The sequence below is a fragment of the Corythoichthys intestinalis genome, chromosome 13 (genome assembly GCF_030265065.1).
Source record: "Corythoichthys intestinalis isolate RoL2023-P3 chromosome 13, ASM3026506v1, whole genome shotgun sequence".
Taxonomy (NCBI): Eukaryota; Metazoa; Chordata; class Actinopteri; order Syngnathiformes; family Syngnathidae; genus Corythoichthys; species Corythoichthys intestinalis.
In genome coordinates, this window is record NC_080407.1 from 51,973,920 (window position 1) to 51,996,150 (window position 22,231).

At 42.7% G+C, this 22,231-nt stretch overlaps 1 protein-coding gene across 2 annotated transcripts in view; it reads left to right on the forward strand.

The window, feature by feature from the left end:
* The window catches only part of nhsl2 (NHS-like 2), a 44,171-nt gene that overhangs the window by 14,688 nt on the left and 7,252 nt on the right, over positions 1-22,231 (forward strand). The window contains exons 2-9 of one of the 2 annotated variants that reach the window (XM_057855589.1): positions 5,796-5,996; positions 15,238-15,353; positions 15,768-15,966; positions 18,948-19,115; positions 19,195-20,200; positions 20,270-21,386; positions 21,447-21,714; positions 21,773-21,890. In XM_057855589.1, the coding sequence (XP_057711572.1) occupies positions 5,796-5,996; positions 15,238-15,353; positions 15,768-15,966; positions 18,948-19,115; positions 19,195-20,200; positions 20,270-21,386; positions 21,447-21,714; positions 21,773-21,890 (3,193 nt within the window). The remainder of the gene's footprint in view (positions 1-5,795; positions 5,997-15,237; positions 15,354-15,767; positions 15,967-18,947; positions 19,116-19,194; positions 20,201-20,269; positions 21,387-21,446; positions 21,715-21,772; positions 21,891-22,231) is intronic. The other variant, XM_057855590.1, reaches the window with a different exon arrangement.

Genomic DNA, 22,231 nt, shown 5'->3' on the forward strand with positions numbered 1-22,231 from the left:
CCCTAGTTGTACGCAAATCTTTTTTCACTACAATTGATAAGATGATTAACTCTTTCTTATGGGGGGGTAAACAAGCTCGGATTAAAAGATCGACCCTTCAGCTCCCTAAATCTCTCGGAGGTCTGGCTTTACCCGACTTCCGCCGATACTACTGGGCTAGTAATATTAGAAAGATTCTTTACTGGAATGCGGGCGTATCATACAATCGACCTCTCTGGGCGCGTATGGAACTAGCATCCGCACGTTTCTCACTGTGGTCGGTGGTTTGTGCACAGTTACATTTTCCCATTAAAGACACATCACAGAATTTTACAGTCCTTGAGACCTTAAAGATATGGAGACAATTCAGGGAACAGTTTGGCCTGCATACCGGATCTAGACTAGCTCCGGTTAACCAAAATCATTTATTTCTCCCGGCGTGCTCCGACCTAGCTTTCGAGTCATGGTCGAAAAAGGGCCTACAAACTCTTGACGATTTTTATATTGATGGCATATTCCCTTCATTCGCAGACTTGTCAAAGAGGTTTACCCTTCCAAGCTCTCACTTATTCCGTTATTTTCAAATACGACATTTTATTCAAAAACTTTTTCCTCACTTTCCAAACCGCCCACCTGAAATGCCGATGGATGCCTTTCTTTTAGCCAAACCAACACAGAAAAGCCTACTGTCGACTTTATATGGTTTAATTTTTAAAATCAATTCAACTTCCTTAAACACTCTTAGAACAACTTGGAACTGCGACCTCAACATTAATATTTCAGATGAACAATGGAACAATATGCTTCATCTTGTTCACTCTTCATCAATATGTTCTAGACATCAACTCTTACAGTGCAAAATTCTACACAGGAGTCACCTTACAAATGCGAGGTTGGCCAGAATTTTCCCTGGAAGATCTGATGCATGTAATAGATGTAAACTTTCACCAGCTAATTACATACATATGTTTTGGTCATGCTCGAAACTAGTTGTCTTTTGGCAAACAGTGTTTGACACTTTGGGGAAAGTACTGGGCACCAAGCTGAATCCCGACCCTCTAACTGCAATTTTTGGAATCTCTCCCTCACCCGATGGGCCTAAACCATCAAGGAAAGTCATTGCTTTTACAACACTACTTGCTAGGAGGCTTATTCTCCTCAAGTGGACTCACAGTTCCCCACCTTCACATAATAAATGGATTCAAGAAATCCTGCAAAACCTTAGACTTGAAAAAATGAGGTTTTCCCTAAAGGGTTCCCTGCAAACCTTTGACACAATCTGGCAACCCTTTTTACTCCACATAGACTCCATAACAATTGAAGCTGAAAAGCATTGAGCTACCAACACTCTCCCCACTTTTTTTTTTTTTTTTTTTTTTTCTTTCTTCCTTTAATGTGTGTGTGTGATGTTTAAGTTGTGAATGAGAATGTCTGGTGTCTTGATCGTGCTGGGAAGGTACCTTTATCTTGTCTATGTTACCTTATCATGACCTCGTCGGTGAGAGGCTCACTTAGTTGCATCGAAACCTCATCTATCATTAACTGTCATCTATGTGCCTCTATCTTTATTGTGTTTCGCCTGTACCTATCCCATTAATGTGTAAAAAATCAATAAATAAAAAAAAAAAAGAAATCGCAGACATCAAGGAGTGGTCGAGATTTATTTTTTTCAAATATTTACATATTTTCAATTTTTTTTTGTTTGGATTATTTATCATCTAAAATATCAGGGAAAATGCGTCAATAACAAAAAAACAAACATTTAAGCAATAGTTATGAGGTAGATACACGTTACTTATTGACACTGTATTTTTTTCATTGTGACAAAATTTGTTTAAAAGTTTATGAAATGATTCACTTGCATATTTTAAAGTCGTTTTTTATTTTTATTAATTTTTTTAATGACAGGCATTTCGAATAATATAACTACTCTTTTTATGGCAGGGTTGAAACAAAAGCGGTCGCACAGTGTCTGTAAACGGGTAAAATGGAAAAAATTTAAAAATAGTTCGTCTGCGTGACTGTGTTTGGTGGGGCTCGTGTGCGGCTGGATGTGATTGGGCGTGCTCGGGTGGGGGGCCCCGGTACCGGTATTGGGGATGGGGAGGCGTGGGGTCGGTTGCCGACGGGCTTACACTCACAAGGGATTCACACGATTACTGGTTTCTAGATCACAGAGCTGATTTGTGTACACTCCACCCCTCCAAATAGCTTGGCATATAGACTCTCCTATCCCCTCCCCTTCTTTCCCTGGTCAACAGGTGTTCAAGGAATTGCTTGTTGTTTTTCTTTTTCTTGTTTCTTCTGTTCCCCAATAACCCCTTCCTGTTCGCTGCTTTGTCATAATAAACGAGGTATGTTGAATGACCATAATGGGTGTATGTCATACTCTCAATGTGAAACATTAAAACTAGGGCTGTCAAACGATTAAAATTTTTAATCGAGTTAATTACAGCTTAAAAATTAATTAATCGCAATTCAAACCATCTATAAAATATGCCATATTTTTCTGTAAATTATTGTTGGAATGGAAAGATAAGACACAAGACGGATATATACATTCAACATACGGTACATAAGGACTGTATTTGTTTATTATAACAATAAATCAACATGAATGCATTAACATTCTGTTAAAGCGATCCATGGATAGAAAGACGTGGTTCTTAAAAGAAAAAATTATTTATAATTTAATTTATAGAAATTTTATATTAAAACCCCTCTTAATGTTTTCGTTTTAATAAAATTTGTAAAAGTTTCAATCAAAAAAATAAGCTAATAGCCCGCAATTGTTGATGTCAATAATTACTTACACGATGCTCATGGGTGCTGAAACCTATAAAATCAGTCGCACCAAAGTGCCAGCAGAGGGCGGCAAAACTCCATAAAACACAATTAACAAATGAGCGTTTCACTGTACCGTCATTTATATCTGTCTGACTGGGGCATCTGCGTTAATTGCGTCAAATATTTTAACGGGATTAATTTAAAAAATTAACGCCCGTTAACGCGATAATTTTGACAGCCCTAATTAAAACTGTCCGGACCAACCGGACACTTAGACTTCCCTTCTCCGTGTCAAACAGCTGAACATGACAGGTTTGAACAAATAAATAAATAAAACAGTTGGGGGGGCTTAATGCGCCATGAAACTGCTATGGCAGCATATAGACATATTGTTCTATCAAACAAAACTGTTCTTTTGGCTTAAAATACAGCAGTTTATTTTAAAGAGGGAGTGCAAGAGCAGAAACTGCTTTTTCAGCTTTGTCAATGTTTTCCCACCTTATGTTAAAGTGTTATAATTGGCCACCAGGAGTCAGTATAACATACAACATACGAGCTTTGATTATGCTACATACAGTGGATGACAAAAGTGAGTACACCCCTCATATTTCTGCAGATATTTAAGTATATGTTTTCATGGGACAACACTGACAAAATGACACTTTGACACAATGAAAAGTAGTCTGTGTGCAGCTTATATAATAGTTAATTTATTTTTCCCTCAAAATATTGCCATTAATATCTAAACCCCTGGCAACAAAAGTTGTCAATAATAACATACAGCATGTCAACTGTCAATATTTTTGTGTGGCCATCACAGAGGTTGCGCTAGACTTTTTCGTTGTCTGTCATTTTGACTGACAGGGTCATAAAAATCTGGTCAGAATCTATTTTTACCCGTCACTTAAATTTTTAAAATGATGATAATGACGTATTTAATAGTATTTAGTTTTCATTCATTTTTAATTAATATTCTGTCTGAACAAGTTTAACAGAGAATCCACACCGTGCCATCACTCATCAAGCAGATGAATATGTAACTTTTTCTCCGCAGTGACAGAAACAGCTGCGCCCCAGTAGTAGGCTACATATGGAACAATGAAATTAACAGTTCACCTGCTGTGGCCTGAACGCAGTCTCACACCTTCCTCCTGGTGCGCATGGACTTGAATTGCGTGCCCGCTTGTGCATAATAAAATGTCTCAAGAAGAAACCTTTTTTGAAGAAACTTCGGACACTCAGTTGCCTTGACATTTTTCAGAGTAAGGCCAACGACGTCATGCATCAAGAGAGACTATAGCTAATTATTATGCTCACTCGCCACCCTGTGGTCTGGGGTGTGAATTGCAACCTGTCAAAATGACAGATGGACTTCAGTTTTTTCCGTCACCGTTTTAAAAAAAAAAATGGACTTCAGTTTTTTCCGTCACCGTTTTAAAAAAAAAACTGTCAACGACGGAAAATATTCGGTTAACGCGACCCCTGGGCCATCACTATTATCCAGAACTGCCTTTATTCTCCTGGGCATGGAGTTGACCAGAGCTTCACTGGTTGCCACTGGAATGCTCTTCCAGTCCTTCATGACGACGTTGCCGGATATTTGAGACTTTGCGCACCTCCACCTTCCGCTTGAGGATCCTCCAAAGATGTTCTATTAGGTTCAAGTCTGGAGACATGCTTGGCCAGTCCATCACCTTTACCCTCAGTCTCTTCAGTAAAACAGTGGGCATCTTGGAGGTGTGTTTGGGGTCATTGTCATGCTGGAACACCTGCGACCCAGTTTCTGGAGGGAGGGGATCATGCGCTGCTGCAGTATTTCACAGTTCATGTTGGAGTCCTCCAACTCTCCAACACCTGCAGCACTTATGCAGCCCCAGTCCCATCACCATGCTTGACTGTAGGCATGACACACTTATCTTTGTACTCCTCACCTGGTCGCCAACACACATGCTTGAGACCATCGGACCCAAACAAATGAATCTTCGTCTCACCAGACCATAGGACATGGTTCCACTAATCCATGTGCTTTGTCAACATGTCTTCAGCAAACTGTTTGCGGACTTTCTTGTGTACCGTCTTCAGAAGAAACTTCCTCCTGGGGTGACAGCCATGCACACCAATTTGATGTAGAATGCGACATATGGTCTGAGCACTAACAGGCTGACCCCCCACCTCTTCAATCTCTGCAGCAATGCTGATCTTTCAAAGAAAGCATTTGATTGTGACGCTCGTTCTTTGGACGACCTTGTTCTGAGTGGACCCTGCTCTTTTAAAACGCCGGATGATCTTAGCCACTGTGCTGCTGCGCAGTTTCAGGGTGCTGGCAATCTTCTTGGAGCCTCGGCCATCTTTGTGTAGCGCAACAATACGTCTTTTAAGATCCTCAGAGAGTTCTTTGCCATGTGGTGCCATGTTGGAACTTTCAGTGACCAGTATGAGAGCTGCACTACAAATTTGAACACACCTGCTCCCTAGGCACACCTGGACCTAATAACACGAGTCACATGATATTTTGGAAGGAAAATGACAAGCAGTACTCAATTTGGACATTTCGGGATGTAGTTTCTAAGGAGTCTACTTTTGTTGCCAGGGGTTTAGATATTAATTACTATATTTTGAGGTGTCCATTTATCCTTCTGTGTGAATTTTAATGAGAACAGCACTAGTCAATGTCCAATCATGACAGCAAATGTTTTTGAAAAAATTGTTCTTGCCAGGTTTTTTATCACTAGTAGATGTCCAATCCTTTTGAAGGGGGAGGTTGGCAGCGAATGAATGAACTGCCAGCCTCCCCCTTCAAAAGGATTGGACATCTACCACCGTCCACGGCAATGAAGCGGACCGTGTAGGTCATTCTAGAGGACGTCACTTGACAATGTTATGTAATCTCAGGAAATTCTTGACATTTGATGTAGTTTGCGATCCGCGTCTTCTCCTCCTCCTTCCTCGCTCTCAATAATCGTATTTGCCACCCTCTCTCTCCGCATCCATCACTCTCTCTCTCTCTCCCCCTCCCTCCCTTCCCGCAGCTACCGTCGGACCGGAGGCGGAGAGCGTCAGCAGGCGCAGCAACGGCGGCGGCATCGGCGAGCACGGCCGCGGCGATGGCGCGGCCCACTTCAGGTCTCCATGGCAACAGAGCGTGAACGTCTTCGGCTCCTGGAGCAGGCCCGAATGCGTGGAAGAGCTGCACCAGCAGGCGCAGCTTAACCTCCAGAGCCTGCTGCAAGGTAGGGACGCGATTTGACGGATGCGAGGTGCGTGCGTGTGCGGGAGGCGCTCGGGCAGCCGATGGCTCGCGCCCAGGCTGACGGGGCCACTGCAGATGATGCGGCGCTGTTATTGACGACGTACTCGTAGGGTGTGTGCGCCAACATGGAGGCTTGAAAAGTGCTCGTTGTCATTCGAGTTGTCACCCGAAATCGGATTCGGAAGAAGATGCTCGGATGTTGATTCGCGACGTGCTCCTGCGCCTCCGCCCAATAGTCAGATGAGCGGTGATTGAAAAAAACCGAGATTGAGTCATTTACTTGTGTTGACAGCAGTTTAACTCATTGGCTGCCAGTGATGGTGTCAAATGAACCAGATTTGCTTTAAACTTTAGCGTCAGGATGCACATTAACAGTCCTGATGTCGGATCAGATTGAACGTTATTTAAAAAAATTGGCTCCAATGACAGCAGTAGACGTCCAATCTATTTTAACTCGCAGGGAAATAGGACTACTTTGCATTGGTACTTATATAGCATGTAAACCATAATTTTCGGACTATAAACCGCGACTTTTTTCTTTCGTTTTGAATCCTGCGGCTAATAAACCATTGCGGCTTATTTGTAGGTAAAACTTAATTTGACAGCGGCGTCATAAGACTGTGAAAACACAGTCATAAGACCGTAATAATTATGACATGACACTATCATGGGCATTACTGAATGCTTATGACAGATGTCATTCATTGTCATCCGGCAAACTATGTTACTACCTCCATTTATGTCCAGCTGGGATCTTTTACATTCATTCAAAAGTGAGATAATTTGCTGGATAACACTAAATCACATCTGTTATAAGTAGGGTTGTTCCGATCATGTTTTTTTTTTTGCACCCGAGCCGATGCCGATCGTTTTAGTTTGAGTATCTGCCGATCCCGATATTTCCCGATCCGATTGCTTTTTATTTGCTCCCGATTCAATTCCAAGCATTCCCGATAATTTTTCCCGATCATATACATTTTGGCAATGCATTGAGAAATAAAAATGAATAAAACTCGGACGAATATATACATTCAACATAGAGTATATAAGTACTGTATTTGTTTATTATGACAATAAATCCTCAAGATTTACATTATTAACATTCTTTCTGTGATTGGGATCCTCGGATAGAAAGACTTGTAATTTTTAAAGGATAAATGTGACTTTGTATATTGTGACTAAATATTGCCATCTAGTGTATTTGTTGAGCTTTCAGTAAATGATACTGTAGCCATTTAACTGTTCGGCCCAAATGCATGATGGGAAGTGCAACCATGACTGTGCGTAGCGGCACCAATTGATATATCTTCTCTGCGTTGGGAAGTAACAGGGTGTTAAGGAAAAGATCAACCACTCCTCTTCCCCACATTGCTTCCCACGATATTTCTAATTGTTGAGAGAGGGATTTTAAGGCTTTAGTCAATCAAAAAGATGCTCCAAAGACTGCCAAAATTCTCTCTACTCATTTTACGCTGTCTGTTAGCTCTATATATAGGTAAAACGGCGCCATTATAGATAGAACGCGACAATGCGTGAGTGGGTCGTGCTGCGCATGCGTTAATTGCATTAAATATTTTAACGTGATACATTTTTTAAAAATACCGCCGTTTACGCTATAAATTTGATGGCCCTACTTGAAGCCAAAATTAAAGACTCTGGATGAATGTCAGACATTTTGTCTGTAACGTTAAATATAATTAGAAAACAATTCAATAAAAAATATATATATCATTTTAAAAAAGGTATGTCCGATATTTTTTTGCCGATTCCAATACTTTGAAAATGACGTGATCGGACCCGATCGATCGGGACATCTTTAGTTATAAGCATTCATTACAGTGTCATGTCATAATTATGATTGTCTAATGACAGTCTTATGGTGCCATTGTCAAATACAATGTTACCAAATACCATAACTAGCTATTATTGAAACAACTGGAACAATAACTGAAGAAATAATTCGCACAGAACATAAATTTTGATTGTTATTTACATCTATAGGACTGCAATGCATGCTAGGAGGCATGTTGGACAACAACAGTGTTGACAGCAAGTGGCAGCAAAGGTTAACTGTCTCCCCTAAGGGAGCAGTGATGGCCAAATGAACTTTTTGAAGCAATAAGGTTTGCAGCCAATTGGTTCAAAGCTTCATGGTGGTTCATTTGACAGTCGTATGATGCCGCTGTCACTAAAGTGTTACTGGTAATTATCCTTTGGTGTAAATATCCCATAATACCGTGAGGACAGCTGCAGCTTATAGTTTCCCCAGAAATTGCAGGTTCTAGTATTATACATATTTTTAATGGAAAAAAATATATATAATACTAGAAACTACAATTTCTGGAGAAATTTCAATAGGGCTTTGCTGTGGAAGATGCAAATCAAGTCAGTTCCTGTTGATTTGGGGACATTTGGATGACACCTCCTGTTGATATCAGGTCTCGGGCAGCAGCTATCGATTTTAGTGATCGATTCTATCAACTAGTTAGTTCGAGTAATTGGATTAGGAACATTTAATGCATTGCAGAATAAATTTTAGATGCAAAACAAAGGCTTGCTAAGATTCAAAGAGTGATAAATGAGAATACAAAATATTAATTATTAATATTAATTCCTGAGTATCTTCAAACTATGCAGAATGCTTAGTCATACGGTGTAAAAAAATAAGTACAACAAACGAACAATTGGCTAACTTGCATAGCAAGTTTGCTAGCTTAAATGCTCTAAAATGGTAACTTTTTTTTTTTTTTTTACAATGCTCTTAACAAATCATTCAAACACATAAAAACTGCTAAATATACATAAAAACAAAATTTAAAATAAATTTTTGTTTTTTTTAAATCTCACTTACCTGATGTTGGTCTTCACAGGAATGTTATGCTAAGCCATGTTAAATGGGTTATGTCATATTCGCTGTTGCCACCGGAGGGCAGTGTATCCACTAGTGCTGCAACGATTAATCGATTAACTCGAGTATTCGATTAGGAAAAAAAAGATTCGAATTAAATTTTGCTGCTCCGAGTATTCGTTTAATTATTGTGGCATTGTCATGGTTTATTTTGAAAGTGTTTTCAAGCAGTTTTATTGATTTGAGTGGATACACTGCCTTCTAGTCTGCCTCATTTCACATGGCTGAATCCAGCTGCTCTATGTTAAGACCAACACAAGATAAGTTTTTGTTTGCACTAATGTTTTTTTAATGTATTTGTAATTTAGTTTATGGGTATATTTAGCTGTTTTTTTTGTTGGAATATGTGTCTGAACCATTTGTTAAGAGCATTGTGGGAAAAAAAAATAAAAAATTATAGCCTTTAAGCTAGCAGACTTTTGCTATTTAAGTTAACCAATTGGGTTTTTTGGTGTACATAGATCCTTATTGAACTTTTTTATACCGTTTGAGGCTAAGCTCAGGTATTTTAATTTTTCATGTTACTTATCCGATTACTCGATTATTCGACAAACTAGTTCATCGATTAATCGACTACTAAAATAATCGATAGCTGCAGCCCTAGTATCCACCCAAATCAATTTTAAAAAAATATGGTACTGGATGTCTGGGAGCCAAGTGAAGCCGAATTACTCGAGTTAATCGATTAATCGCTGCAGCACTAATCAGGCCACTTCCTGTTAATTTGGGGACATTCTGGGGAGATGTCCTGTTACATGGCTGTCAATAGCATGGACTTGGATGGGTGCCAGCTGAATGTCAATGGGCTCTAATGAAAAGTTTTTGGTCAAAAATCACAACCACACAGGTTTTTGTGCCATTGAAAATGAATGGGGAAATTTGGACATTCATGGCCGTCAATGGTATTGACGTGCATGGCTGTCAATGGCATCGACTTACTTGGGCGCCACTTGAATGTCAATTGGCTGTCATGTTAAATGGTCAAAAATCCCAAGGACCTTTGTTTTCCTTCCATTGAAAATGAATGGGAAATTTGGACTGACATGGATGGCAGTTGAATGTCAATTGGCTCTAATAGTAAGTTTTTACTCAAAATTCACAACCACACAGGCTTTTCTGCCATTGAAAATGAATGGGGGAAATTTGGACGTACATGGCAGTCAAGGGCATCGACTTACTTGGGCACCAGTTAAATGTCATTTGGCTGTCATTGTAAATAGTCAAAAATCAGAAGGACCTTTGTTTTCCTTCCATTGAAAATGAATGGGAAATTTGGACTTGCATGACTGTCAATGGTATCCCATTAGAAATGAATGGGACAGTTTTTGGCAAATTCTGTATACAACTTTTATGCCCCTTAACGTCCTGGAATTTTTGATGTGTCAATTATGTGATTTGGTCAAAAATGGAGGACAAGTAGCATCTTGAATTTTTGTCTAAAAAAAAAAAAAAAAAAAAAACCTGCGTTTACGGGCAAACGGAAAATTTTTGGGAGTCGTTTGAAAAATTCCCTGCGTCGCGCAAAAATTCCGGTCATTTTGATATTCGAACGCCATTCAAAAAACAAAACAAAAAAAATGTACAATATTGGCCTTTGCAGTTCAAAGTTCAAAAAATAAAAATGTAAATACAATTTTTAATTTACCATATATTTAAATATTTAATTTTAAAATAATATTAATCATAGTATTTGCACAATTTTTTTGGTCAACAATGTTGATCAATGGCTCATGGCGGCCCTACTACTATACAGACTGACACCGCAGGTGCCAAACTCCGGGCCCTCCATTTTGTCGTCATCCGAATGTGATTCCAGCGAGCTCACTAAATTTAAAAAAAAAAACTGTACTTCATGTCTGGAAGCCAAGTGAAGCCGAGCGTGTACACAAACGAAGATGAACGAGGGCATTGTTCGTGTCCGTTTCCCCTCTGCGACTCTCAAAGGGTGACCCAAAGAGCCCGGGCGCTTATTATTAGCGAGTGTGTTTGTGTTGCTTGCTGAATGGCTGCACTGTACACACACCACACACGCAAGCTTCCACATGTGTCTGGCTAGATTTAGTGAGGTGTCATCAGCTGTCCATTTCAATGATATCTTTTACAATTCATTAAACTGTCATATTTGTAATTAAAAGGCAAACGTCAGACCAATTCTTGCCAATTTTTGGGGTTGTTTTACACATAGAAAACTGCAAAATGTGTTAAATTTTTCCTGTTCATTCACTGCCATTGGCAGCGATATCAAATTCATTTTACCTTGTCTTGAATGATCACGTTTCCGTGCCATTGCAGAGTGATTAAATAAAAACAACGCTGATCTTTAGAAAATACAATCCATTCTTCAAATGAACTTTACTAACTACCACAGGGTTTGGCAGCCCAAAATGTTGAAAGAGCCAAATTGGAGCAAAAAACAAATATGGCTGGAGCCGCAAAAAGTTGAAAGCCTTATAATGAACGCAACACATGCTGTAAGTATCTATATTTGCTATACTAAAAACTGCTATTTCTGTGACATTACCATGGGCTTTGCTGTGGGAGATACAGATCTTCGACCTGCCGATGTTGATTTGGGGACACTTCCTGTTGATATCAGATCATGGAAATTTGGACGTACATGGCTGTCAATGGCATGGACTTACATATGCGTCAATTGAATCCAAGTACATTGACATCATCAGAATCGACATACATAGTTGTCAATGGCATGGATGTACGTAGCCCTCATTGGCATCTGTGTACTTGGGCGTCAGTGCAATGTAAATACCATCGGAAATGAATAGGAAATTTGGACGTACATGGATGTCAATGGCATGGACTTACATATGCGTCAATGGAATCCAAGTACTTTGGCATCAATAGAATCGGCGTACATGGCCGTCATTGGCATCTGTGAACATGGACATGAATGCAATGTAAATGCCCTTGGAAATGAATGGGAAATTTCGACGTACATGGCCGTCAATCGCTTCGACTTACACATGCGTCAATGGAATCCAGGTACGTCGGCATAATCATAATCGACATACATAGCTGTCAATGGCATGGATGTGTGTAGCCCTCGTTGGCATCCATGTACTTGGGCGTCAGTGCAATGTAAATACCATTGGAAATGAATGGGAAATTTGGACGTACATGGCCGTCAATGGCATTGACTTACATATGCGTCAGTGGAATCCAAGTACATTGGCATCAATAGAATCGACATACAAAGCTGTCATTGGAATCTGTGAACATGGGCATTAATCCATTGTAAATGCCCTTGGAAATGAGTGGGAAATTTCGACGTACATGGCGTCAATGGCATCGACTTACATATGCGTCAATGGAATCTAAGTACACTGGCATCATTAGAATCGACATGCATAGCTGTCAATGGCATGGGTGTGCAGAGCGCTCATTGGCATCTGTGTACTTGGGTGTCAATGCAATGTAAATGCCATTGGAAATGAATGGGAAATTTGGACATGCATGGCTGTCAATGGCGTCCCATTAGAAATAAATGGGACAGTTTTTGGTGAATTTTGGGGGAACTTTTTTTTTCAAATTTTGTATAGGCCTACAACTTTTATGCCGCTGACCGTCCCAAAATTTTTGATGTCCAAATTATGTGATTTGGTCAAAAATTTTAGGACAATAGCATTTTGGGAAAAAAAAAAAATCACCCCCCCCCCAAAAAAAACCTGCATACAGGCGGATAGAAAATTTTTCGGGGTCTTTCGACAAAGAGCCCGCGTCGCGCAAAAATTCCGGTCCTTCGATATTTGAACGTTGTCAATCCCATCGGTTCAGGCTGTGCAACGCGCCAAAAAACGCGGAGAATAAGATGACCGCTATAATAAAGTTGTAGACTTTGACTATGTGGGCCTTTGCATGGCAAAGCCCCATATAATTAGCCCACTATCAAAATGACTAAATTGGCTACAAATACAGCCTTCATGATTACCGTATTTTCCGCACTATAAGGCGCACACGAAAGCCTTCAATTTTCTCAAAAGCCGACAGTGCGCCTTATAATCCAATGTGCCTTAATATTAGTTAACCGTGGCATGACATTCCGTTTCGCTCCGCTCCACCTTGTGGATGCATAAGGCAACACCAACCAATACTACTACTACGACTACTACTGCGCCTTATAATGCAGCGCACCCTATACATGAAAACGGTTTTGAAATAGGCCATTCGTGAAGGTGCGCCTTGTACTCCAATGCGCGCCATATATGGATCAATATTATTCAACCATGGCATGACATTTCGTTTAGCTCAGCTCCATCTTGTCGATGCATAACGCAATGCCAACCACTACTTCTACTGTGCCTTAAGATACATTGCTCCCTATACATAAAAAAGGTTTTAAAATAGGCCATTCATTAAGGTGCGCCTTATACTCCAATGCCCGTTATATATGGATCAATGTTAGGTAATCATGGTATGAGATCCCGTTTAGCTCAGCTCCATCTTGTGGATGCATGACGCAACACTAACCACTACTACTACTACTGCGCCTTATAATGCAGTGCGCCCTATACATTAAAACTAGGGTTGTTCCGATCATGTTTTTTGCTCCCGATCCAATCGTTTTAGTTTGAGTATCTGCCGATCCCAATATTTCCCAATCCGTTTGATTTTTTTTTTTTTTTTTGTGCTCCCGATTCAATTCCAATCATTCCCGATAATTTTTCCCGATCATATACATTTTGGCAATGCATTAAAAAAAAAATGAATAAAACTCGGACGAATATATACATTCAACATACAGTACATAAGCACTGTATTTGTTTATTATGACAATGAATCCTCAAGATGGCATTTACATTATTAACATTCTTTCTGTGAGAGGGATCCACGGATAGAAAGACTTGTGACTTTGTATATTGTGACTAAATATTGCCATCTAGTGTATTTGTTGAGCTTTCAGTAAATGATACTGTAGCCATGCCCAAATGCATGATGGGAAGTGAAACCATGACTGTGCTTAGTGCTACCAATTGATATATCTTCTCTGCGTTGGGAAATAAAACAAGGGGTTAAGAAAAAGATCAATTGCTACCTTGCTTCCCCACATTGCTTCCCATGATATTTCTAATCGTAGGGAGAGGGAGTCTAAGGCTTTAGCCGATTAAAAAAAGGCTCCAAAGGCTGCCAAAATTCACTATACTCATTTTACGCTGCCTTTTATCTCTCTATATAGGTAAAACGGCGCCATTACAGATTGAGCGCGACAATGCGTGAGTGGGTTGTGCAGCGCATGCATTAATTGCGTTAACGTGATATATTTTTTTAAAAATTACTGCCGTTATCGGGATAAATTTGATAACCCTACCTTAAGCCTAAAATAAAGACTCTGGATGAGTGTAACATATTATGTCTGTAACGTTAAATACAATTAGAAAACGATTTAATTAAAGAATAATATATATTAAAAAAAGGCATGGCCGATATTTTTTTGCCGATTCCGATACTTTGAGAATGACGTGATCGGACATCTCTAACTACTACTGCTGCGCCTTATAATGCAGTGCGCCTTATACATTAAAACTGTTTTTAAAAAGGCCATTCATTAAGGTGCACCTTATATTCTAATACGGGTTATATATGGATCAATATTAGTTAACCATGAAATGACATTCTGTTTAGCTCAGCTCCATCTTGCGGATGCATAACGCAACACCAACCACCACTACTACTGCGCCTTATCCATGAAAACGGGTTTTAAAATACGCCATTCGTAAAGGTGCGCCTTATACTCCGATGCGCCTTGTAGTGCAGAAAATACGGTAAATGCATACTCTGTGAATTCGATACATATACACGGGTAGATGATTATTCATTGGCTTGGACATCTGTCACCGTCAAAGGCAATGAATGAGTTGGTTGAAAAAAAAACTTTTGCCGAACTCGGCACTTTCAAGTGCCCCAACCCCTGCCTGTGTTGCCTAGCAACCCAACCACCAGTATGGAATCCATATGGAGCAAGTTTAACCCAGTTCCCCATACCTCAATGTGTGTGTGCGCGCGCTGAGGGGCTTTAGAGATGAGTGCAGACTGGGTCAGGAGTATGTTTTGGGTGGAAAGGATTGGCTGGTGGGTCGCGAGGGGGAGTGTACGAGCGGGAGGGGACAGGGGGGTGGGTTGGAATCTGTTTACAAAGGCCCGGGGGGAGTCGTCCAAGTCCACAGCGGAGCGCGGTGAGGCTCGGCTAGGGAAAGCGTGACCGAAAGTGAAACGGATAAAGGGGTAAAAGTGAGACGAGTGTGTTTGTCGGGTTCTTGTGTGCAGGAGTCCGCCGCTAACGTTGCTTTGCTGTGTGCAGACTTTGAAGAGCGGCTGTGCGACGGCAAGCCCCCAGGTCAGACCTTCCGCCACCCACCCTCGGAGAGCTCAGACGAACATTCCGCCGGGGACAAGCGGCCCGACTTCATCTTTCTGGTAAAGACGGACGAAGGGGTTTGGATTGAGTGTCTCTAATGGAACGGTCCTATGATAAATGCAGTATACTCAAGTGAAAGGCACGTCATAGTCACGCTCTCAAAAGGTTTTGATTCCGATGTTTGAGCGGCTGCCGGATGGATGTGACATCTCCATTAGGAATTTATAACACCTGACGCCAGTCCAGAGACTTGCGGCGTCCCAAGTTCTTTTTAAATGGCTCTGTCAAGTTCACGCCTGATGAGGCTCATTTCAGTTCAACTTTTAAGAGTCCTGAGAAAGAACCTGGATGGAAATTCCTTTTGACAGCAGCTCACGCACCTCCTCTTTCAAGGAGCCTGCGGTTAAACTATTCATCAACGTACCATAGCGTTGAGGTTTTCCCTTAATGCCCTTGATGCACTTCTCCTCTAGCCGGCATCCAAGCAACTCTACGAGGATGAGACCGCCTCCTCCGTTTTCGGACTGAGGTCCTTGGCCAGTCCGTCTTCGTCGCTGTCTCCGTCGCCCTGCGAGTCGGATCGCCCGCCGTCGAGCTGGGGCGCAGGACCGCCCGTCGCCGAGAAACCTCGCTGGCACCTCGGCAGACGCGCGCAGACTCAAAACTCGGCAGGTAAAACCAGTTCTACAATATAAGCCGGACGCTAGTATGTTGTTCAGTGGCTCGCAACTCAACTCCAAGAACACAACCATTTTCCATGAATTTTATCGTTGGTTACATTATGGTTTTGCTATCTTTATTACCGTAATTTTCGGACTACAAGTATATGAAGCGCTGGACTATAAACTGCAGCAGTCCTCACTGTATTATGGGGTATTTACACCAAAAGATATTCACCAGTAACACTATATTTGACAGGGGCATCATACAACTGTCAAATGAACCACCATGAAGCTTTGAACCAATTGGCTGCAAAGCTTCATTTGGCTATCACTGCTACCTTGAGGGAGACTGTCAACCTCTGCTGTTAACACTGTTGTCATCCAACATGCCTCTTAGCATGCATTGCAGCACTACAGATTGTAAATAACAATCTAAATTAATGTTCTGTGCTACTTATTTCTTCAGTTACTGTTCCAGTTGTTTTATGAATTGCTATTTATGGTTACACATTGGACAATGGTGCCATGACTGTCATAAGACCATCAAAATTATGAGATGACACTGCCATGAGCATTAATGAACTGTTACAACAGATCTCATTTTGTGTCATCTGGCAAATTCTCTTTGAGTGGATGTGAAAATATCAGAGCTGGAGATAAATTAATGACATAATTTGCCGGATGACACTTAATGACATCTGCCATAAGCATTCATTAATGCCTATGATAGTGTCATGTCATAATTATTATAATCAATGATGCCGCTGTCAAAGTGTTGTCGATTAACCCAAATAAATCAACAAATAAGGTGCACTGGAATCTCATTGGAACAGCACCAAACCAAAGTTCCAGCATCATCAGCTTGTCCAATGCAGATTCATGACTCTTGACAAGGTGATGATGCTGGAACTTTGGTTTGGTGCTGTTCCAGTGAGATTTACAAAGATGACTGCCTGAAGAAAACCTCAAAATTCCCTCAGTCCTTGATGATATGGGGCTGCATGTCAGGGAAAGGGACTGCGGTTAAATTTAAGTGAGTAAAATTTACTTGGACCACTGGCAGATAATTTCACCTATTTCTAGTAGATTTACACTAAAAACAAGGGAATGTAACTAGTTTCAAGGAGGTTTCCCTCTTTTTTTATTTTCAGGGAGTTGACAACCCGAGCAGCAGCTAACATTACTGTTTACATTGATTGATGCTACTGAGGTGTGTTAACACACCAGTAATGGCGGCCACCACTAGAGAGCAACGTCCACAAACTCTGATTTCTCTATCTAATTGAATGACTGGGGAGATGGCTGTGGTTAAATCTTCAATAATTGCTCTAGTTTACATTGAAATTTTAGACCGCTTTCTTATCCCTTCAATTGAAAATGTAATTTTCCAAGATGACAATGCATCATGCCACAGAGCTCCCAGTCGCCTGCAGATGGATTAAAAAACATTTCTGTTTCCAGCGGCTGTGTGAAGGATGAATAGTAAAAGGGTAATAAATCTAGTTGTGGCTAAACAATAGCATTTGGCAGTTAGCAACTGTGTGGCTTAGTGTGGCAAACCCCCTGACAACTTCAGTCGGGGGGCGTCACGCCAGTGAGTGAAAGCCGGTCCAGTGTTTATTCCGTATATCCTGGTAGCCTTTCTTTTTTTCCTTCCTCAGACAAAACTTTTTGGCTCTTCTGTTGCTTCGCCATCTTTGCAGAATTAGTGCCGGTGAAAGCAAAACAAAAGTTCCAGCATCATCACCTTGTCCAATGCAGATTCTTGACTCTTGACACCTTGTTCAATGCAGATTATTGACTCTCGACAAGGTGATGATGCTGGAACTTTTGTTTGGTGCTGTTCCAGTGAGATTTACAAAGATGACTGCCTGAAGAAGACATCAAAATTCCTTCAGTCCTTGATGGTATGAGGTTGCATGTCAGGTAAAGGCACTGGGGAGATGGCTGTGGTTAAATCTTCAATAAATCCACAATGCACATTGAAATTTTGGACAGCTTTCTTATCCCTTCAATTGGAAATATGTGTCATTCTCCAAGATGACAATGCATCATGCCACAGAGCTAAAATTGTTAAAGCATTCCTTGGAGAAAGACTCATTCAGTCAATGGCATGGCTTGCAAATAGCCCAGATCTTAACCCTATTGAAAACCTGTGGTGGAAATTAAAAACAAAATGGTCCACAGCAAGGCTCCGGCCTGCAAGGATGATCTGGCAACTGCAATCAAAGAGAGTTGGTACCAAATTAATGAAGAATACTCATCAAGTCCATGCCTCAGAGACTGCAAACTATCATAAAAGCCAGAGGTGGTGCTACTAAATACTAGAGATATGTTTTGATTGTTATTTCTTTGTTTGTTTCTAATGATTCCATATTTTTTCCTCAGAATGGAGTGATTCCATATATATTTCCCTGACTTGCTCTATAAAAGTAACATTTACTGACCACCACAATTGTTCTACATGATAAAATGTCTTGACTGAGTGCTCGTCAGAGACTGGTGATTGCATACATTTTGTTAGGGGTTGTATAAGCCACAGGATTCAAAATGAAGGGGAAAAAGTAGCAGTTTCTAGTCCGAAAATTACGGTATGTACTAAAACAAGAGCAGGCATGTAATTGATTTTTGATTAGCATGTTAGCAAAAACATTTTTTCCGCCTTTTACACTAGTTTTTGGACTAAAAGGTCAGTCCCGTGTATGCTGCTGCTGCTGCTGCATTGCATCGACTCTCTTCCCGGTCATACGCGATTTTCTCCTTCACGCGCGCGAGCAGGTAGCTGGCAGCCAGTTTGCTGTTGCCATGGTAACTCGCCACTCTACCTCTCTTCTGAGCAAAATACCAAAAAAAAAAAAGTGTGCAAAAACTGAGCAACAGCAGACTGAGGTGAAGTGGAAAGAATGTTTCAAGATTAGTAAAGGGATGGTAATAAAAGAATATTTGGTGGCTCATCCACAAAAGGTGACAGTCAGTTCATCTTGTCTCCAGGTGAAGGAGGTAAATTTCATGGTGTGGACTTCCTGCAACACTCGGCATCCCCTTCTCCGGTGGAGGACTTCCATCAACCCCGCTCCCTGGAACCTGTCACTGAAACTCCTCGCCAAAACCTCGCCCTGAGGAAGATTCAGTCGAACCTTGACTCCACTTCACCTTCAGGTCTGTGTGAGATAGAGGAACCTGTATTTTGAGTTGAGTTGTTTTAATATTTAGATTCAGAATCAATATTCTTTGACAGATATCAACCTGGACCGACCAGGAACCATGGATCACTCTGGCCTGATTTGCTCCAACACTCCTTCCAGCACCTGGAACGGGCCGAAAGGCTCCACCTTCTCTCCTGGAGCTTGGAACGAGCCTTACAACTACGTTGCCAAAAAAGGCCCGGCGGTCCCGCCCAAACAGCACAGTGTCATCGGTCACACAGGAGAAGGGGGTCAAGAAGGCCTGATGTTGGTGAGCAACTCGCAGTCGCTTTCCTTCTCAACTGTGTCCGACACTTCTGGGAGGCAGAGGAACAACGTGACGGGAAGGAGGAGTGAGACTGAGGGGGCCGCGGCAGATGGAAGGAGAGTCGATGCGGGTAGGGGAAGGGGAATGTCGGCACGCTCCGTAGCCGCGGCGAACGCGTTCAAGTTCCGGGAACGTTCCCTCTCCACGCCTACGGACTCTGCTTCCTTTGGCTTTACGGAGATAGGCACGGAGCAACCGGATGGGACTTGCCTGTCCGCGGGCAACGGGAACATGACGTCCGGAGAGCAGCATTGGCAGCATCATAACTTTTTGGGTCTCGGCGAGAATTACGCTCTCCTCTATCCCAGAGGGAGCTCCGAAGACAGCGCTAGTACCGCTGACACCATCTCCGTTTCTGCTTCGGACTACGGTGCCGATGGACGCCTGTGCCTGCGCTCGCGGTCCATCTCGCTCAAGAAGTCCAAGCGCAAACCGCCGCCTCCGGTCAGGAGTGTGTCTCTTATGAAGAACCTCGGCCAGGCGCAAGGAAGGATCCACCACGAGGGCGGTCTACATCGGGACGGACGACCAAAGAGCCTGCACATCCCGAGAGACCATTACCCCGACTTCCAGCCAGACTTCCTTTTGCCCACCTCCAGATCTGGCGAGCTCGGCCCGGGAAGCTGCGACGGACCTCCCAATTTGGAGGTTCACTCGCCAGAGAGGGAGGCAGAACCGACTTTCTCTGCTCACTGGCAGCTGGGAGACTGGAAGAGCAATGACCCCTACAGGTAGGATTTTTTGGTACTCTGCTGTTTTTTTCCGTTTTCCTCATACTTTTCACTTATTCATCATTCAAGGTCTTTATCGGGCTCCAGTACTGCAACGGGCACGACTGTGATTGAATGTATGAAAGCCAGAGGCAGCTCAGAGTCATTGCTCAACTCTCCCGCCACCTCCAGAGCCACATCACCGTCGCACATCCTCGCAGAAACTGACGTCAAACCCGCTTCGCCCTTCAAACCACCTGGACTCTTGTCCCCGTCGAGCGGCTATTCCAGTCAGTCAGAAACTCCCACGCCTACCGTGCCGCTCAGTCACTCGGCAGGCGCAGGGACTTTAGGGTGTAAAATGCGGCCAAAGATTCCTGAAAGAAAATCTTCGCTCCCCTCACCAAAGGATCCTGCCGCCAGGTCCAGATTGTCCTTTGAGATGCCGGGAAACGCCCATCCGGAGCTGTCGTCACTCAAGCCGAAGCAGAAGGCCAGCAGGCGGCATTCAGACACATCCGCGGCGGCAAAGCCTGGGAAAATTAGCCCCAACTCTTCGCAGGTTCCCCCCGTGGTCACCCAGAATGAGCTGAAAACAATTCGGCTCCGTTCGGTCTCGCGAGGCGATCTGGAAGACTGCCCGGACGGTGCCTCAGATACCATCGAGGAGGAACAGCAGTGCAGAGACTTTGAAGATGACGTCAGCCCGCCTCCCACCCTACCCAAACCCAAGCCACCGGTAGCCATCAAACCCCCTCTCCCAAAACGGCCCCTTAACCTACTTCTGAAGTCTCAGCCCTCCACGCCCCCGCTCCCCCTGGACTCGCCCCCTGCGTCGCCCGTAGCTCGCCCTGTGCCACTGGGCAATATTTACAAAGTGATGAAGAAACCTAAACCTAAAAAGTCACAAAGTCATTCGAACCCATCTGCCATTGCAGATTATAACTCTACGTCCACCCATCCCACCACCTCTGACCAGTGCCTCTTTGACCTCCCTCCCCTTCCGGACCCTCAGCCTCTCCTGGAAGATGCCTTGTTGGATCCAGAGTTGGACGCCAGCCTTCAACTCAGGCCAGAGGACGGAGGCTCTCTTCCTTTTCCCTGTACCAACCAAGAGGTTCTTGAACTCCAGGACAAGAGCAAGACGCTCCCTTCGAGAATGACAATCTCCTGTCTTGCGGAGCTCTCTGACAAAAAGAAACCCAAGGTGGGCAACACAATTTTAAGTGTTCCTTTAAAATATTTTCTCAAACCTTTGTCGTTACAGGTTCCTCCCCCAGTCCCCAAGAAGCCCAATGTCTTACTACTACCTTCATCAGCCCACCTTTCAACCACAGATAGCCAGACAACACCGACCGACAACCCGGCGGGCCTTCCGTCTCCCGGAGATGCTTCCCCCACAGAAAATATTCCCGTCGATCCTGAGAATCACTTGGGAGCCGACATTTTGATGGCGTCGTCGTTGGACTCTTCCCAGATAGAATCCTCCCTTGCGGAGCTGGAAGGGAAAACTCCACCGACGAGGAATGAAACGGGTATGTTCATAGATAATCGAGAACTCTGTTCATTTTAACAAGTCTGCGTTCTGTCCAGACGACGGCGTGGCCTGTGATAAAACGGTACTTCACATCGTGGAGGAATCGGACGAGGACTTCCTAGCTAGCGCACCTGCGACGCACACGACAGAAGACCTGTTCACTATAATACACAGGTTGGTTTGCGCGTCACATTCCCACCTGTACGTAACGATTGGCTGTATAGGATCTTGCGCCTAGGCAGTCAAAGAGTGAGGTTACCTGGCAACAGCTATGGCAGCCACGACCGCTTCTTACTTTTCTCCGCTGTCCACACTGTTTCTTTTCTCACGCAACGCTAGTCTCTTAGCAACAGAGCCGGTCATTTTTTTCCGATAAGATGCTGAAAATAGCTTTGAATAACGTGAACTCATCAGCTACATTCGATCCATTTTAAGTGGGAGAATGTTAGGAGGTTGTTCATTCCCTGCCTTCCCACTTTAGATGGATTGGACGTCTACTAGCGGTAAACAATTTA